Below are 19,147 nucleotides of genomic sequence, written 5' to 3'. Positions count from 1 at the left end.
GCTTTCCCCCATTTGTCATATTAAGAGCTATGATCTGAGCTTTGCAGAATACACCTATGTTTGTAGGGTGGACAAGCCAGATCCTTTCTATACGTGTTGGTTTATTTGCATCAGTCTTCACCAATCTGGCTTTTTTAAAAAAGCAAAAAAACCCAGCTATCCTATTATAGAAAACCTTTCACTAGCTGTTCCCTTCTCCTCCTCCTGTCCAAAGAGGCCTATGGGTTGTAAATATTTCAGTTATATTGCAACATGCTGGTGGTCCCACACAAATCTTTAATGTTGGAACATGAACTTGTTGCTAAAAAGCTGTGAGCCACCACCATCATCCCCCTCCTTCCCAAAGTAATTTGTCCTTGCATTTCATTAGTGCAATGCATCATCCCAGCACCTGCTTCCTCATATCAAGCAGACTTTCCCTCTGACCTTTGATTCTAAATACTTGCAAGTATTGGAAGGAAGGAAGGAAGGAAGGAAGGAAGGAAGGAAGGAAGGAAGGAAGGAAGGAAGGAAGGAAGGAAGGAAGGAAGGAAGGAAGGAAGATTGTAAGATTGCACACCAAATTTGGGTGTCCTTGGGAAAGAAGCCTTTCCAATGTACTACTACCATCCTCATGAAAGGACCACTCTGAGGTTAATAATAATAACAATTATTATTGTTGTTGTTGTTGTCACTTTAAATGTAAACCAATCGGCATACATCAAAATGAAATTTTGTTGCATGCAGCTCTCAAAGGGTGACCACCTCCGATATATGCTCCTTGTCTGTGGCCAGCTCACATTTCAGATCGCCCATTTTAGTTTCTAGGGAGCAAATAATGGCAAACAGGACAGATGGAAACAGCACTCCATGTGGATTAGCCCTCAAATTAGCTTGTAAATTTTCTGGAAGATATTCTATGCTGTGGTGAAAAGTTACCCCAACCTCAAAATATTCTGGTTAATGTTCCTGACTACACCTCTTTTGGGGGAAAAAAACCCAGAGCCAAGCACAACAATTTGTAGGTTTATTCCATTTGAGCTCTGGATACAGATAATCCTAATTTACGATTGGTCACTTAGTGACCGTTCAAATTTACAATGGCCCTCCCTGGGGATAGGGATTCAGACTCCAATGGCTGCTCCCCTGTGGTCACAACTGCACTTGGCAAGTGACCCACAGATACGATTGTTTGCAGCGTCCCACAGTCATGTGACCGTATTTCACAACATTATTTGCAGAAAACCGGCATTTACACCTGGTTTTCAGCAAAACTGGCCTAAGAACTAAGGAGAAACTTCCTGACAGTTAGAACAATTAACCAGTGGAACAACCTGCCTCCAGAAGTGGTGAATGCTCCAACACTGGAAGTTTTTAAGAAGAGATTGGACAGCCATTTGTCTGAAATGGTATAGGGTTTCCTGCCTGAGCAGGGGGTTGGACTAGATGTCCTCCAAGGTCCCTTCCAACTACTACTACTACTAATTATTATTATTATTATTATTATTATTATTATTATTATTATTATTATTATTATTAATCATCACACAGTCAGTCAGATGTTTAGACTGGATTTGGCATTTTGTCTACCTATCGAGTCCTTACCAAGGACCTGGGATAGGCAGATGTGGATGTTTGATGGTATTACAGATATTGTCGCAGAATGGAAGCGGTTCCTAGTAAGGCTGCCTTTTGCAATTGACTAATGGCGAATTTGTCAATGCCAATGGTGTTCAAGTGGTGCTCCAGTTGTTTTGGGATTGCACCCAAGGCGCCTATTACTATTGGTACTACCCTTGCTTGCTTTTGCCACAGTCTTTGTATTTCTATTTGTAGGTCTTTGTATTTTGTTATCTTCTCCAGTTCTTTCCCGTCTATTCTGCTGTCTCCAGACACTGCCACGTCCACTATCCAGACCACCACCACCACCACCACCACCACCACCTCCTCCTCCTCCTCCTCCTCCTCCTCCTCCTCCTCTTCTTCTTCTTCTTCTTCTTCTTCTTCTTCTTCTTCTTCTTCTTCTTCTTCTTCATCATCATCATCATCATCATCATCATCATCATCATCATCATTTAAATGAACTTTCAATCGCTTGGCAATCTTTCAGAGGTGTGCCAGTGGGCCCCACCGGTGGGGCAACTGAGTGTGCAGAATGAAATAAGGAGAATCGAAGTGCCTCTTTCCCCACTGCAGCAACGGACCTAAGCCCACAAGGCTCTCTCTTCACTCCCTAGAGCACGGGTGTCAAACTCAATTGTGTCACGTGAAGTATTGTGATGTATTGCGATGTTTTTTGCCTTTGCGGAGCCGGGGTGGGCGTGGCCTGTGTGTGATGCATCCGGCCTGCGGATCGCCAGTTTGACACACCTGCCCTAGAGAGACTTTAAAAAATGAGCTGGGAAAAACTATGCAGAAATGCTTACAGAAGCAAAAAGCAGGTTTTCTCTGTCTAGGAAGCAGAGATAGCATGAGAAAGAAGCTCAGGCTGGATCCACCCTTATTTACTAATATGAGGAAGGGAATAGTCAGCCTTCCAAAATGTTATTATAGCCTGTGTCAATAAAGTAGAGTTTATTTATATTCATTCAAATTATTTCATTTATATGGCCGCCCATCTCACACAAGGATTAAAAATCCAAAAAAACAAAACATCCCTCCCAGGCTTATAACCCTTCGTGCCCAAGGATAAAACCCACTCACAGAAGAAAAAAAGACACAATAGTAATGGCAAAACTCATTTAGCCTCCTGACTCAAACACCTGAGGAAAGAGCCAAGTTTTCTCAGTGCAGGGGTCTTCAAACTTGGCCCTTTTATGACTTGTGGACTTCAACTCCCAGAATTCCTCAGCCAGGCATGCTGGCTGCGGAATTCTGGGAGTTGAAGTCCACAAGTCATAAAAGGGCCAAGTTTGAAGACCCCTGTCTTAGTGCCTTACGAAAGGCTAATGTCAATGCTGCTAACATCGGATGTTTTTGCATTGACACCAGATGGAAATGTAGCCATCTTTTACCTTTTGCTTTTAGAGTTAGATGATGCTAGGAGGGGGGATGCGAACGAGAGTTCAGCTAGACATAACAACACTAAACCTAGTGTGAGAAACAAGGTTATTGTAACCAGAGCTGATAAAGAATTGGCAGGCTGGAGACCTGGAGAGGAAGCCCGTGCTTCGAGCTAATTGGGGAATGTGATTTATGACTGTTAATTGGCGGAGGGAATTGTGCTTTGATACTATGAGCTCAGGGGAGGGGAGGGGAAATCTCATAGGGCAGACCCTGCCACCAAGAAGGCCAAAACCCTGGGGGAGCCCAGCATGATGATTTGAAAGGATCTAGAGCCTGCTTCCTCTACTACAGGTGACCCCCGACTTACAGCCAGTCACTTAGCGACCCTTCAAATTTACAACGGAGCCTGAAAAAGCTACTTACAACCTGATTCAAACTTCTGACATCTGCCCTGCCTGCCACCCCATAGTCACACGACTGCATTTTGGGTGCTCTGCAACTGGCCAACATTTATAGCCATTTGTAGTGTCCCGTGGTCACGTGACTGCAATTTAGCACATATTTGCCCGAAACCGGCATTTACTTCCAGTTTCTGACAAAAAGCACCCCGTATTGAACAATGGGTTCGCTTAACAACCACAGGGTTCGCTTAATGGCTGCCGCAAAAAAGTCGTAAGACCTCTCACAGTCATGTAGTGGCCCACTTTCCTTCTCGCCATCAAAATTTCTAGCTCAATTACGGTTGTAAGATCTGTAGATCTGATGGGGTAAACAAAAACAATGGGGAAAGGGGTCCTACAAATAGCTTGGGCCTATGTTGTGTAAGTTCAATTCTAATATAGGGAATCTGTTTTGGTCCTTGCCTATCTCAAAGGGCTGGCAACAGTCATGAAAGTGTGTACTTTTCCTTCCTTCCCTCTTTTGTACATGCATATGATGTCACACGCAAAAAGTCCAGACCTGGTATTGTGACATTACAATGTGCATATTGTCAGACTTCCTAGATCCACCCCCAGAATGGGTTTTTTTTTTTGCTATTATCATTAGAGCATCAGAGTAGTTAAAAGTAGACATGAAATCTGATAAAAATAAAAAATAATTAACCATTGTTGATAAGAAAGACACCAAACAATTCTTAATAGTGGATGCGACAGTACCAGGAAACAGCAGAATAGAAGAGAAAGAACTGCAAAAAAAAATCACAAAATACAAAGACCTGCAAATTGAAGTAGAACGACTGTGGCAAAAGGAAGCAAAGATTGCAATCCCAAAACAACTGAAGCATGACTGCAACACCATCATCAGCACTGACAAAATCCCCATCAGCCAATTGCAAAAAGCAGCTTTACTTGGAACAGTTTTCATCCTGCTACGGTACCTTCAATACTATCAAATAATGATATCTGCCAATCCCAGGTTCTTGGGAAGGACTTGATAGGTGGATAAAATGCCAAATCCAGTCTAAAAACCGGCCCAATAGTGAGACCAATCATAACAATGAAAGCAGCAATAAAGCCAGAGAATTTGAGAATCTCAAATGCTTTTCAAGGTCTTCTTCATCAGAAGCAGTTAAAGACAAACGGTTCAAAAGACTTCACGCGTTATAAAATGCAAGGCTTTAATACCAGAAAACAGAGCAGGCCACTTGGTAATTTTGCCTATACAGTAGTGGCCAAAATTGTGGAAACCTTTTGGGAAAAGTGTACAGTAGAAATGCCACCTTTGGTTAAGTTTCCACCAATGTTTCTTCTAATTTCTTTATAACTGTAGCCTTGTTCACTTAATGCTACTATTTTGCATCGCTTTCTGGGTGACCAGTCAACTCTTTGCACCATGACTTTAATTTTATTACGTTTTACAAGCTCACTAAATGAAAGAACACAAAAAAACCCCAACGAACTTGATAGCGATCACATAACACACTGACAAACGTCCTCCTCTCAGCTTCAATACATGACATCAATAACTGAATCCTACTCTGATCTGATTGGCTCATTGCCAAAACAAGATGACACCCGATTGGCTCTCTAAACACTCATGCTCATTGGCTACAATCAGATGAAGGAAAGCTACCTGATATCAACCTAAGCAAGTTGTGCTTCCTTTTTCTGGTTATTTGGCTATAACTTTTCATAAAATACAGTACAGATAATTGAACATGCTTTGTTGCATTACATTCTTGATTAAATTATCTTTCCATTGATATATAATTTTATGGTACTACTCAAAAAAAAGTGGTGTTATTAGCCATCAAACCTCAAAAATATACTTTTCCCAAAAGGTTTCCACAATTTTGGCCACTCCTGTATTTAATTTTAAAGAGGCGCTTGCCATTCCCTGCCAATATCTCTCCCCACCCCCACCCCTCAGCCTGAGGCCAAAGGATTAATGGAAATTACAGTGTGGACTAAAAGTCAGGCCCATAGATAATTTATTATAGAAATTACATTATATGTTTTGAACTCATTACCCTTTTCTTGTAAGGACTTCCTTATTCATTTGACTTATGATCTTTAAACATTCCTAAGTACAGTAACTGTAATACATTCTCTGAAAAAAAATTAATTAGTAACGCTAATAAAACACAGGTTGATCTATGGGGCCTGATTTTCAGTATATCCTGAATAGAGGCACAGAGTTAAATATATAAATAGAAAAGATTCACATTAAGAAGTCCTCTGAGGAGGGCCCTGGGCAGGGCTGTTTAAGAACAGGAAAAACTTCAATTTTTTCTCCCTTCCATCATTATTTAGGTATCTTTAGTAAGTTGTGCATTTGGAGTAATTTGCAGCAGAAATGTCTCAAATGGACCACACTCCAAAGCCCTTGTTTTGAGGTGTTTCCCTCTCTTCAAATTATTAAAGACAAAATATTAAGCTGGTATATAAACTGTGCTGGGGAAAAGAGAGATTTGAGCGCCCTGGACAGGTCATCCTCGTATTACGATCATAACTGAGCCCAAAATTTCTGTATGTAAGCAAGACAGTTGATGAGTGTGTTTTGCCCCATTTTACAATCTTTCTTGCCACAGTTGTTAAGTGAATCACTGCGATTGTTAAGTTAGTCATATGCTTTTTAAGTGAATCTGGCTTCCCCATTGACTTTGCTTGTTAGAAGGTTGCAAAAAGGGGACCACGTGACCCTGGGACACTGCAACCATCATAATACATGCCAGTTGCCAAACTTCTGAATTTTGAACACGTGACCATGGGGATTCTGCAATGGTCATAAGTGGTCAAAAGTCTCTTTTTTCAATGCCTGAAAACTTCCAGTGGCTGGTCACTAAGCAAATGATTGTAAGTTGAGGACTATCTGTATGAGTTTCATTTAAGAAACAAGATTTTTCTCTATTTATGAAATTTATTTTGCATAGGAAAGTTGAACCTCTACCTTCTCCGCCCAAATTTAGTCCTTCACTATGGACCAGCCACCTCTTTTTTTTAATTGGTTAAATGGGAATTTAATTGGCTGCCAGACATATATGCCAAAGGTCTCCAGGGAGGAGAGGGCAAGATTAATTAAATGGCATGGGCAAAAGTGAAAGAAGGAAACGGATAATCCTCTGCATTTGCAGGGGAAAATTTTAGTCCTAATACAGTAGGATTGACAGAGGTGTTTATCATCTGGAAATGTCAGCAAAGCTATTTGGTTCTGGGGATCAACTGGTTACCCAGAGCTGGGAGGTTCACTGTCAACAGGATACATAAACAACATCTGACCATTTATGGACTATGGACAGCAGCCCGTGATTTTCAAAACTTCCTGTTTCCAAAAGTTGATTCATCAGCCAAGAGACTGAATCTCTACATACATTTATACAATCGCCCTGAGTTTCACTGGTTAAATGGGCGAATTTATAAATTTCCATGCAAATACGTAGAATAGAAGTTGCTCTAGATATAATTACCCGCAAAATTTACGCAACCTTGATTAGTATGTATGTTCCAATTAATTCCTAAGCAAGCAGAAGCTAATCCAACCTCTATATGTTACCAAGTTAAACATCATCCTGAAAATAATTTAAATTTGTTTAGATTCAAACTTAAGAGAATTATGAATAACCAGGTGCCAAAGTTTAGAAAGCACTCCAGTTAATTCACTACTATTTCTTTTCTTTTTTTACAGTAAAGTTGTTAATAAACTGCAAAGAGATTATTGAGACATTAGGCTCAAAAATAGAGCGTTCTAATCTCTCCCTTTGGTTTTGCTGTTTAGTCTACTTTCAGCATTTACAACCATTTCTTTAGCCACCCGTTGGAAGTTATAACAGCATTGAAATCAATGACTTACAACCAGATCTCAGGACAGCTTAAGCCTTCCCAAGGTCACATGATCAAAATGCAAGCACTTGGCAACTGGCAGGTACTTATGACGGTTGCAGCATCCCAGATACAAGTGATCACCATTTGTGACCTTCCCAGTTGACTTTTGACAAGCAAAGTCAATGGGAGAAGCTGGATTCTTTCAGCAACCACGATCCATTTAACAACTACAACGATGCACTTAACAAATGGCAAAAAAGGTCATAAAATTGGGCACAATTAACTTAAGAACCACCTTGCTTAGCAACAGAAATTTTTGTCCCAGTTGTGGTTGTAAGTCGGGGACTACCTGTATGAGCTCCTCTAAGCAACTAAGCATTTGAAAATGAAATTGTTAATTCTCACAAAACAAAGGAATGCTATTTAAAAAACCTGCTGTTTCCAAATAGCAACTTCAACCGTGAGAAATATAGGTAGTCCTCGACTTACAACAGTTCATTTAGTGATCATTCAAAGATACAACAGCACTGAAAATAGTGACTTATGACCTTTTTTCACACTTACGAACACTGCAGCATCCCCATGGTCACGGGATCAAAATTTGAACGCTTGGCTACTGATTCGTATGTATGATGGTTGCAGTGTCCTGGGGTCATGTGATTTACCTTTTGCAATCTTCTGACAAGCAAAGTCAGTGGGGAAGCCAGAATCACTTAACCACCATGCTACTAACTTAACAACTTCAGTAATTCACTTAACAACTGTGGCAAGGAAGGTCGTAAAGCGGGGCAAAATTCACTTAACAAATGTCTTGCTTAGCAGCAGAAATTTTGGGCTCAATTGTGGTCGTAGATCGAGGACTAACTGCAGTGTTAAAAAAGGAAGTTACATGGAACTGTTGAAGTAAAGGCAAGATCTGGAAGATCAAAAAATATCTCTGCTGGAGGTATCAAATGCCAGCCAGATTTGCTGAAATGACCTGAAAATTTTAGCTAACATTGGAGATCCTATCCACAGGACAAAGCTTATACAACGGGGATCTGCATGGGACAGTTGCCAGAAGAGAAATTTCTCTAATCTCAACACAAGAAGTCACAAGAATCCAAAGTATGTGAAATAAAAGTTTAATAACACTGAAATATTTTGGAACAAGCTGTTTGAAACTGATAAAATAAATGTAAACTGTTCGGCCCTAATCACACAAGAGAAAAAGGCTTTAGGCATCTTTGCCAATCATTAAATATGGGATGAATCTATTATACTTTGGGACCGGTGTTAATGCCAGTGGCACGGAAGTTACTGTACAGGTGGAAGAGACAATTGATTCTACTAAATGTCAACAAAACCTGGAAGTTAGTGTTCAAGTCAATGAAGAAACAGAAGATGAAAAAAGTTGGATATTTCAGTAGGACAATAATCTGAAATCTATCTCCAAAACAATCTTGAAACATTTACTTATATGCAGTGCTTTTTTTCTAAAAAAAAAAAAAAGGTGCCAGAACTCACACACGTCATACAACCCGCCTTGCCTACCCTACAAGGTTCCATCCAAAAAAGGTGCCGGAACTCCGTTCTGGGCATTCTATGAGAAAAAAAGCCCTGCTTATATGAAAGAAAAACAAAGGTTCTAGAATGGCCTCTACTGTCCCCAAACCTGAACCTGATTAAAAATCTGTGTGGATAAATCAAATATGCAGCATGTGCAAAGAAATCTAAGAATATTTCTAAATAGGGGGGGGGGGGGTTCCAAAAAGAACAGAGAGAATTTTAATTGGCTATAGGAACATTTGCAAGTTGTTATTTCTGCCAAAGAGCGTTTTACAAAGTGCAGTCCAAGCTTCTACACTTAGTTTATTCATTATTTTCATTATGAAGCTCTTTACAACAGCACAGAGATATATTCAATTTTGCGGAAATATGTCATGTTTAGCCTTGTATCATGCAGGGTTTGTGTCAGCTTCTGTTCTCTTGCAGATTAATGAAAACATACGATTTGACTAAGTGCTATTTGCACGCATCCTCTGGTGTGGGGTTTTAAGGCAGAAATCTTCACCTTCTCAAGCACACACTCTTTACCATCATCTTGCAAAATGGGATTCCTTTTTTAAGTTGTGAATTTAACAGTTAATAATTGGATTTTCCATCTCTGTATCTGAAAAAAAAATCAAAGTTTGCTATCCAGAGGAAACAAAACAGCAAGTGGCTTGGAGAATAGAGTCAATTATCTACTGCGTTCCAGGAATTCTAATGTGCAAGTTACAAATGACCAGAAATTCTAATAGTAATACACACATTACTGTACGTGTGGTTTGCAAAACGTATGGTTTGTGGTTTTGCATTGTATGAACAGGGTGCAAACATGTCTGGCTTTCTCACAAAGCTTTGAAGCCTTCCAAAGCCTCACGAGAAAGCCATACATGATTTGAACGAGGCCACGCGTGGCTTTGGAAAGACCTGGTGCAGCCAGCATCTACCTCGCAAACTGCCAGGCTAGGCTAGGCCAGGCCAGGCCAGCCTTGTCAGCAGTGAGAGGAAGGAAGAAGATGGTGATGGTCATTTGGGGTGTGACAGGTCCAGCATGCTGAGTGGAGCAAAGAGCTGGCAAAGAAGACAGCGTGCAAGGCGTCCAAAAAGGTGGGTGGGAAGAACCAAAAAGGAGGCAGAAGATGGAATCACAGAGTTGAAGGGATCTCAGAGGTCTTCTAAGACAGGGCTTTTCAACCAGTGGTACGGGTACCACCAGTGGTACATTGGCACCTGGCAGGTGGTACGCGAACATCCTAGAAAAGTGGTAGTGGGGGAGGGGAATGAGCTGAACCGGTGGCAGCACCGCACAAGCCTGAGCGAGAGATAGCTGGAGCTGCAGGGCTGTCAGGGCTCAGCGGAAGCGCCAGGATCAGTGCCAGGCTCCAGCTGGAGCTCGGTACTGATCCTGGCGCTTCTCCTGAGCCCAGAAGAAGTGCCGATCAGCTGGAATGTTGTAGCATCTCCAGGGTCTTGTGATTTACATTCAGATGCTTGGCAACTGATTCATATTTATGACGGTCACAGTGTCCCAGGGTCATGTGAAGTGACCAAAACCTGCTGCAACCACCCCGCAGAGCGGGGGGGGGGATAAAAACCAAACACCCCCTCACCCCACCCCTGCTGCCAATCCCCAACAGAAATGCTCACAACAATGAAAACCTCGGACAGGAGGAAGAGCGCCACCAGGTGGGCAGGCAGGTGTCTTGCTCGGCTGTGGCTTGGGGGGGGCACTTTTTTCAGTGCCATTGTAACTTCGAACAGTCACTAAGCGAACTGTTGTAAGTCGAGGACTACCTGTACTTTTATCACTTTTTTCCTTTTTTTGGTCATCAAGTTTTTGACACTTTGCTAGGCGACTGGTGGTACTCTGATATTGCCATATCCTAAAAGTGGTACAATGGGTGAAAAGGTTGAAAAGCCCTGATCTAAAGAAGGCTGTAAAGCACTATAAGGCAGTATATAAGTCTAAGTGCTATTGCTATTCTAATCCAATCCCCTGCCCTGCCTTATCTGACCAAAGCTTAGGAATGGCTTGGATCGGGATGAGTCCTTGCCTAAGACAGGTGTGATTTGGTTAATGACAGCCATGATGACTTCCAGGATTGCCATTGCTAAGCAAAGCAGCCATGCCACATTGCATTTTACAACCACATCATTTAGCAACAGAAGCTACAGTCCCGATAACCACTATAACTCGAGAACTAGATGCCATTTACTTGTATTTGGGGCAAAGCGCTTTACAAAGCTATCAAAAAGGACATGTACGGAGAGAATTATTTTGCTCTGGAAGACAGCATCTTATTTCTGACAGACATTTTTCAAGAAGCAAAGATTGTATGTAATATTTGGGTTTGAATTAAAGTGGTATTTTTCAAACTTGACAACTTTAAGATGTGTCGTTAGGGCAATGGTTCTCAACCTGTGGGTCGGGACCTCATTTGGGGTCGATCGACCATTTCACGGGGGTCGCCAAGCAAGGCTGTCCGCCATTTTTTTTGTCCACCATTTTTTCCCCCTTTTCCGGCAGGTGCCTTACCTCCCTTGGGCTGGGCCAGCTGGTGGTCGGCCTGCTCCGTCTCTGCCGCTTGCCAGCTACGCCTCGGCCGGCGCAGGGGGCGGAACCACGCATGCGCAGCGCTCCCAGGCAGGGAAAGTCCTCGACTTACGACCAGTTTAGTCTTTGACTTATGACCGGTTTAGTCCTCGACTTACGACCGGTTGGGGTCGCGGCATTAAAAAGGTTGAGAACCACTGCGTTAGGGAATTCTGAGAGTTGGGGTTCATGCTTCTTAAAAGTTGTCAAGTATGAAAAAAAGCTGAGTTAAAGCAAACCAACCAGGGAATATATATATATATATATATGAAGACTTACCTAGCCGAAGTTCCCCAAAGTTGCCGCATCCGATCTTCTTCCCAACACGAAAATTCGGCCCCACCATTAAGACTCCGGAGTTGGTCCCTGCTGTTCGGCTCCCGTGAGTGCTCCGGCTTCCACCCGTTTTAGACATTCTTCTACTCTCCTCGTTTTCCCCTTTCCCTCCTCTCTTATCAAAATCCATAAGTTTGTGATACCCTGGCCTCTCCACGGTTACACCGCTGCCATACAAATCCCAACACGGCCAAAACTTGAGGAGTGGCTGGGAGGGGGTCGGGGGAAGGGGAGGGGAAGGGGAGAAAAGACGAAGGAGGAATTAAAAAAGCAGGGCTCTTCTTGGTTAATAAACCATTGCGGATGCCGGAGATGTAGGAGGGGAGGGTGTGAGGGGAGACGTCTCCACCCACATGTGCTGGGCTAGTGGAACGGCTGTCCTCTGGCCTGGTCCGCGTGGACTCCAATCAGCAGCACCTCCCGTCGGATGCTCCTTGGTGAAGACAACATGGCGCAGAAGCGAACTTTCCAGGGTGACTCTTCTTTTCCAAGCTGGGGAAAGTGGAGAGGAAGAAAAGGTGGTCAGGTTATTGCATGTGGCAATCCGCCCCACCCCCCCACCCCTTTTAAAGAAAAGCAAAAGGAGGGGCAGGGTAAATAAGCATCCAGATTAGAAACTGTTTCAGGAAATGGGTGGGAATTTTTTCTTAAGAAAAAAAAAATATATAAGATTGCAGAATTTTGTAGAATTTGGATGATCTCATCCCTGAAATCTCAGCAAAATCACAAAACTACATCTCACTTACGGTGGCCATGTCATGTGGAGGAATTCACTGGAGAAAGCGACTATGTTTGGAAGAGTTAGCGGTAAAAGGAAACCAGGCCTCCAAAGAACACGGTGGGTGGACACCATCAAAGATGACACCAGCCAGAGAACAGAAAAACTCAAAGAAGCAGTGCAAGATTGGAAGATATGGAGAGACCTGGCCCACAGAACTGCCAAGAGTTGGACACAACTGAATGGATAACATCACCACCCTCACAAATCTCAACACTCTCACCTGAAAACTCACTATTTTGTGCGATAATACTGAAATCTCGTAAGATATCAAGAGTTTTAAAATTCATTTATTTTATTTTAAAATTCCGCAAACATTATTAAAGTACCGGTATGTACCAGTTTGGTGTAGTGGTGAAGGTGCTGCCCTAGAGACCAGGTGATGGTGAATTCTAGACCTGCCTTAGGCATGAAAAACCGGCTGGGTGATTCTGGGGCAGCCCCTCTCTCTCAGACCTCTCTCTATTACAGGTTGTTGTTGTGGAGAAAATAGGAGGAAGGAGTATTAGGTATGTTTGCCGCCTTGAGTTACTTGTAAAATGATAAAGGTAGAATAAAAACCTCCTAAATAAATCGATAAAGTGTGGCAGGTACTCTGGAGGCTCCAGGTATTATACTGCCAGCTCTCAAATAAACAGGAAGGAATTTCTAAGGAACAGTCACATCCCATCAGTTCTAGAGATTGCTACAATTGGCAGAAAATCATTAGTTCAAGTAAAACAGGACACTGAATTAACTGGACAATCTGTTGTTCTTTAAAGTAAGTACTTGTTTAGCTTCTCCTGATTAGTTGATTAATTAGTTAGATCCAGTGGTGGGATTCAAATATGTGAACAACCGATTCTCTATGTGGATGCCGCTTCCGGAAGTCCAATCTGGGCCTGGGCAACAAAAAATTAGCTACCGGTTCTGCCACTGGTTAGAACCCTCAATTAAGACTGATTGTTTTAACAGCAGGAGAATTGCATCTTGTCAACAAGAGGGTGGATTTTCTTCAAATCTAGCAAACCGTATTTTTCATGTATTTGTTGTATTTATATGCCATCCACCTAACAATACATGACTCTGGGCAGTGTATAATAAAATGATAAAAATAGTAATTAGAAAAGCATTCTACAATTAACATATTAATATTATTACCATTAAAAAAAATCCAAAGGGCTAGGGAGAGCATTAGATATTATCACAATCAATGTAGCCACCTCATTAAATCCCCATGTCAGTCCTGCCTCAACTTGAGCTTTAAGCAAGAACGGTCCTTGACTCCATTTGTTGAGAAAGGTATAGTTTACTAAAGGTCAAGTGATACGCAGTAGAGCAAAGCCAGATCTAAGTTTTTGCAAGCCAAATTCCCAAGCATAGTTCCCCCTTCTCAAGATCCTCCCTCCCGTTAGCCCTCGATTGTCCAATCATGTTTAAACTGGATGTTGTTGGAATGGCCATCCTTGGTATGCAGCCACATTCCTTTGCCGGTGGTTGTCTTTGAATTTGTGTCTCTGGCTGGCACAGTGAATAATAGAACCCTCCTACCCCCTCCCATTCAGCATCCCTCCACCCCATAGTTCATGGGGAAGAATAAGACAGGTGTGAAGTGGCAGTTCTGACACCCCATTTCCATGAGAACCCTCCCAGGCCTATTGACATATCCAAGTTTTAAGGGAGTTCCAGAAAGACGTCAATAATGAGGGTAGTCTCACCTGATATTTTACCTTTACTGAGGGCAAGAGAAATAATATTTCCTCATTTATCCCTTCCTCAGTTTCCCTGCCCACCTCAGGATGTCCTAATCTGTAAACAACTGCTAGTCTCTAAATTCTCTAGGACAGAGGTGTCCAACCATAACAACTTTAAGACTTGTGGACTTCAACTCCCAGAATTCCTAGCCAATCATAAAGTTGCCAAGGTTGGACACGCCTCCTCGTGGATGGAATTACTTCAGGTTTTTTATACCACGAAAGAAACATTCAAAATTAATCATTATAAAGGGATGTCATAAAAACATCCATGGTGCAAGGACGAAATCTTTCACAGCAGAAAATTCTCAAACTATATAGTCCAAGCTTCCCAAATTGAAGGTTCTTTCGGATGCTTGATTAATCTGCTGTTCCCATGATTCTCAGCCATAAACTTTAGTCATGTTAACTGGGAAGGCTAATATAACTTTTAAACCAAACTATTGGTGTCTCTTTTGAATTCCTAAGGAAAGGGAGATGGAGTGCAGAAGGAAACAAATTACATACAATTTTTTTAAAAACAACAACAACCTTTTGCTAAAATGAATGTGCTTCAGGATTGAGAGGCAGAGGTTGTCAACTCCCAGAAGTTTACCACAAAGGCACTGGAGGGAGGGAGGGAAGGATCATCCTTCCAAATTAAAGAGTGAAATAGCAGCACATATGATGCAATGAAAAACAGAGGAAATTGGGATACGGATTAAGCAATTATACTATATTTTAAGACAGAAATAAAAAGTAGCACAAACCAAGTGCAATACTACTTCAGAATGCAGGTGTGCGTATGCAAATGATATATGCAGGTGCAACTGTATATATTACAATTACAACTACAATTGAACCTAAAATTCCTGTTGTTAAGCAAGATATTATTAAGTGAATTTTGCCCCATTTTACGACCATTCCTGCTACAGTTGTTAAGTGAATCACTGGAGTTGTTAAATTAGTAACACAGTTGTTAAGTGAATCTGGCTTCCCCATTGACTTTGCTTCTCAGAAGTTCACAAAAGGTGATTACATGATCCCCGGGATGCTGCAATCCTCAGAAATATGAGTCAGTTACCAAGGTCTGAATTTCAATCACATGACCATGGTCAGGGGTAGGCAACCTTGGCTCTTTTATGACTCGTGGACTTCAACTCCCAGAATTCCTGAGCCAGCTTAGCTGGCTCAGGAATTCTGGGAGTTGAGGTCCACGAGTCATAAAAGAGCCAAGGTTGCCTACCCCTGACCATGGGGATGTTGCAAAGGTCGTAAATGTGAAAAACAGTCGTAAGCCACTTTTTTCAGTGCTGTTGTCACTAAATGAACTGCTGTGAGTACCTGTATTACTTTAAAAACATACTTTATCAGTGGAAAGCTAGCATTTTTGGAAGGACTCAATGAAGAAGTTTTCTATATGCAGCAAGTTTTATATATATACAGACATCATCCTATCCAACAAATTCACAGGCTTAAGCTTAGAAAAGTTCAAGATCCCCACCTCCCACGAAAACAGGAAGATAACAGGTTAATATTTTGAGGGGGAAAATATGTTTTTTCCATACAGCTCTCACTTCCTTTCTCCCATTCTAATCCAGATCCATAACAAGCCACAAAATGTAGAGTTAATCTTCAAACTTACAACCACAAGTACTACTAGAATTTTCATTGAAAGTTGTGGTTCTAAATAAGGTTGGACTCGATTTTATGACAATTTTTATGGCAGTCATTAAGCTAATTACCATTGTCAGTAAGTGAATCATATGTTAAGTGAATCGTGCGGTTGTTAACAAATTCAGCTTCCCAAATGGGCAGATTTTGCTGGAAGTCAGCAAAAAAGTCACAAAGCATGATCATGTGATCGCAAGACATTGCAGCCAGATGTAAATGCAAGCCGGCTGCCAAGGCGAATGTGACGGTCATAAGTGCAAGTACAGATCATAATTCACTTTTTCCGAGGCCATCATAACTTTGAACTGTTGTTAACTATGAACAATCGTAAGCTGAGGACTACTTCTATCTCTAAATAATTCTGCCTCCCCTCCCCACTTTCCCAGCATCCTCCAGATGTGCTTGGCCCTATTACCTGCTGCAATAGGTATGGGAGTTGAGATTCAAACACATCTGGAAGACACCAAGTTGAGGAAAGCTGCTACATATTTGCCTGAGGCAAATGATGCATCTGAATTGTTTGGGCTTTCAATCTGAATTGTTTGGGTTTTCAATCTGAATTGTTTGGGTTTTCCATCTGCATTGTTTGGGTTGTCATACTTCTATGAAAGATCATTACAGTTTAAAATTAAAATTCATATGACATGAAATAAAGAAGGAAGGAGGGAGGGATTGAGATTGGATTCTTCTACCGTACAATTTAAGAACTTGGCCGCCCAATGAAAGAGGGTAAAAGTATACACAGGACAAACAAGAACCAAAATGGAAATCTTTTTTACACAACCTGCAATTATCTCCTGGAACTTGCTACCACAAGCTGTAGCAGTGCCACTTGTTTAAAAAGTGTTTCCTCTTTCTTCCTTCCATAGCCATTTCCCCGGCATCTTCGTTTTTTCAACATTTACATTACAGTATAAACATGTGTCTTATAACATCAGATAAATAAAACGATAAAATCTGTGAGATGTGGTTGATTCTTAGTGACTTCTTGGGAACTATATGGAAGCAGTTGTGATTTCTTCTTCCAGGGTGTGTGTGTATGTTTTTCTAATTCCCCAGTCTAGCTTGTGTCTCCATCCAAGTAGTGGTCAAGCCTGATTCTGCTTAGCTTCTGAACCCATGCAAGGTCAATTAACCAGTGGAACAACCTGCCTCCAGAAGCGGTGAATGCTCCAACACTGGAAGTTTTTAAGAAGAGACTGGACAGCCATTTGTCTGAAATGGTATAGGGTTTCCTGCCTGAGCAGGGGGTTGGACTAGATGACCTCCAAGGTCCCTTCCAACTTTATTGTTGTTGTTATTATTATTATTATAAATCTGGCCATCTATTGAAGCGTTTAAGTGCAGGAATGTTTTTAAATATTAAATAATTCATGAAGAATATATTACTATTAGCTTATGGAAATTTCCTATTTCAAAGAAAACTAGCTTTGTGTTTGAGACACCAGGGATCAGCAAATGTCATCATCAACAGTTCTCATCAATAAAAGGAGAATATAAGTAGCTCACAGTTGAACTGTGGAGTCCTTGGTGCTCTTTGAGCTTGGCTGTATTCTTACCCAACAAGATAACATCAACAATAGATAATGAAACATCTGCAAGAAAACAACCAGGCTCCACAGTTTCTCATCAAATGGGAATGAGGGAATCAAAAGAGGTGAACTCCTGCATCCCGGACTCTTCAACGTTTTTATTAGGAGCTGGGATAAAAAGATGGAGGGAATGCTTATCACTCATGCGAAAGGGAGCAAAGTGGATGGGGCCATTAATATTCTAAAAGACTGAAATGTAATTCTGACAATCTTGATAGGCTCTGAAAGTAAGAGAATGAAATTTGACAGACCCTCCCCCCCCCAATACTCATTCCTTCTCTTCAGAAACAAAAATACAGAGATGTAGGATGGGGGAATTTATGAAGATCTTGGAACAGTAGCCGAGTGCAAAATGATTATGAGTCAGCAGTGTGAGGCTGCCACAGGAAAAAATCCAATAAAACTTTCAGCTACATCAATAAAACAAACAGCTTCTAAATCATTAGCAGTAATAGTTGATAGTTGTCTGTTATTCTGCGATAACTGACCTCATCTCAAGCACTGCATTCTGTACTGGGTACCGCCACTTTAAGAAAGATGCAGATAAAGTGAAACGAGCTTAGAAAAGGCAATAAGGATCATCAAGAGACTATTAACAAAGTTTTATGAAGAGAAGTGTTCTAGCAGTTAACAACAGTCTGACAATGAAACCAATGACCCAGAGTGATAGTGGCCTCCCCTTCATTGGGTGTGCTCAAGCAGAAAGCAGTCAATCATCAGTCTGGGATGCTTTAATTTGGATTCCTGCCGCTGAGCACAGGGTTGGATTCAATGACCCAAATGGAATTGGCCCCTCCAATTCCATCATTTTAGGAATCTCAGTGTCACTTTGCTTGCTCCAAGCTAGGGTGGAGAAGCCACGAGAACTCTCTAGACCCAGGAGTGTCCAACCTTGGCAACTTTTAAGACTTGTGGACTTCAACTCCCATGTTGGCTGGGGAATTGTGAGAGTTGAAATCCACAAGACTTAAAGTTGCCACGGCTGGACAGCCATGCTGCAGACTGTTGGGTTCCATTTCTTACCATCCCTAGTGAATGTGGCCAACGATGTTGGGAGTTGATCGCCCAACATCTGGACAGCTGGGAAGAGTCCCAGAACAGCGGGACTACTGCTGGATTTAAAGATATACCACCTAACATTTAGTTATTAAAGTAGCATCTTGCTGGGTGGAGAGAACGATAGTCCAAAATCTCCCAAACAGAAGTAACTTTGCACAGCACAGAAAAAAAAGAGTTAAAAGTTTTTTCCTTGCACCCCACTACAGGATTAGTGTGTTCTAATGCAGACAAAAATGGGTTTTTACCCTTTTTTCCTTCCTAGCTATGCTTTAAAAGGCAATAAAACAAAGCGCACAAAAGCTCCTTGGTCCAACAAGGAAGAATACACTGACAACCAACTTAGCCCTGGCAAGGTTCTAAAACAGAACTGAAGATGACAATGGCTGGAGTTGACATTTAGCCATTAGGTGGCTTGCTTGTTTTTGTCTTGATATGCTATAACCGTGGTGGCGAACCTATGGCACACGTGCCACAAGTGGCATGCAGAGCCCTCTCTGTGGGCACCTGCGCCATCGCCCCAGTCCTAGGCCTTCAGCTGGGTTTTATAAAACCTTTTCGCTTTAGGCCTCCATTGCCGTGTGCAAAAAAAAAAGGTTCAATCAATCAATCAATTTCAACTTCTTGCAGGG

General features: G+C 41.7%; 1 protein-coding gene across 1 annotated transcript in view; it reads right to left on the bottom strand.

The window, feature by feature from the left end:
- CSNK1G2 (casein kinase 1 gamma 2) overlaps positions 1–11,833 on the bottom strand; it is a 49,451-nt gene extending 37,618 nt beyond the window's left edge. Inside the window, exon 1 of the mRNA XM_015810023.1 lies at positions 11,647–11,833. Coding sequence (XP_015665509.1) covers positions 11,647–11,833 — 187 coding nt within the window. The remainder of the gene's footprint in view (positions 1–11,646) is intronic.
- Between the last annotated feature and the right edge of the window lie 7,314 nt (positions 11,834–19,147).

Source organism: Protobothrops mucrosquamatus, unplaced genomic scaffold (assembly GCF_001527695.2).
Source record: "Protobothrops mucrosquamatus isolate PMUCROS unplaced genomic scaffold, P.Mucros_1.0 scaffold6, whole genome shotgun sequence".
NCBI lineage: Eukaryota > Metazoa > Chordata > Lepidosauria > Squamata > Viperidae > Protobothrops > Protobothrops mucrosquamatus.
Note: the sequence above shows the minus strand (reverse complement) of the source record. Positions and strands in the feature narration are given on the sequence as shown.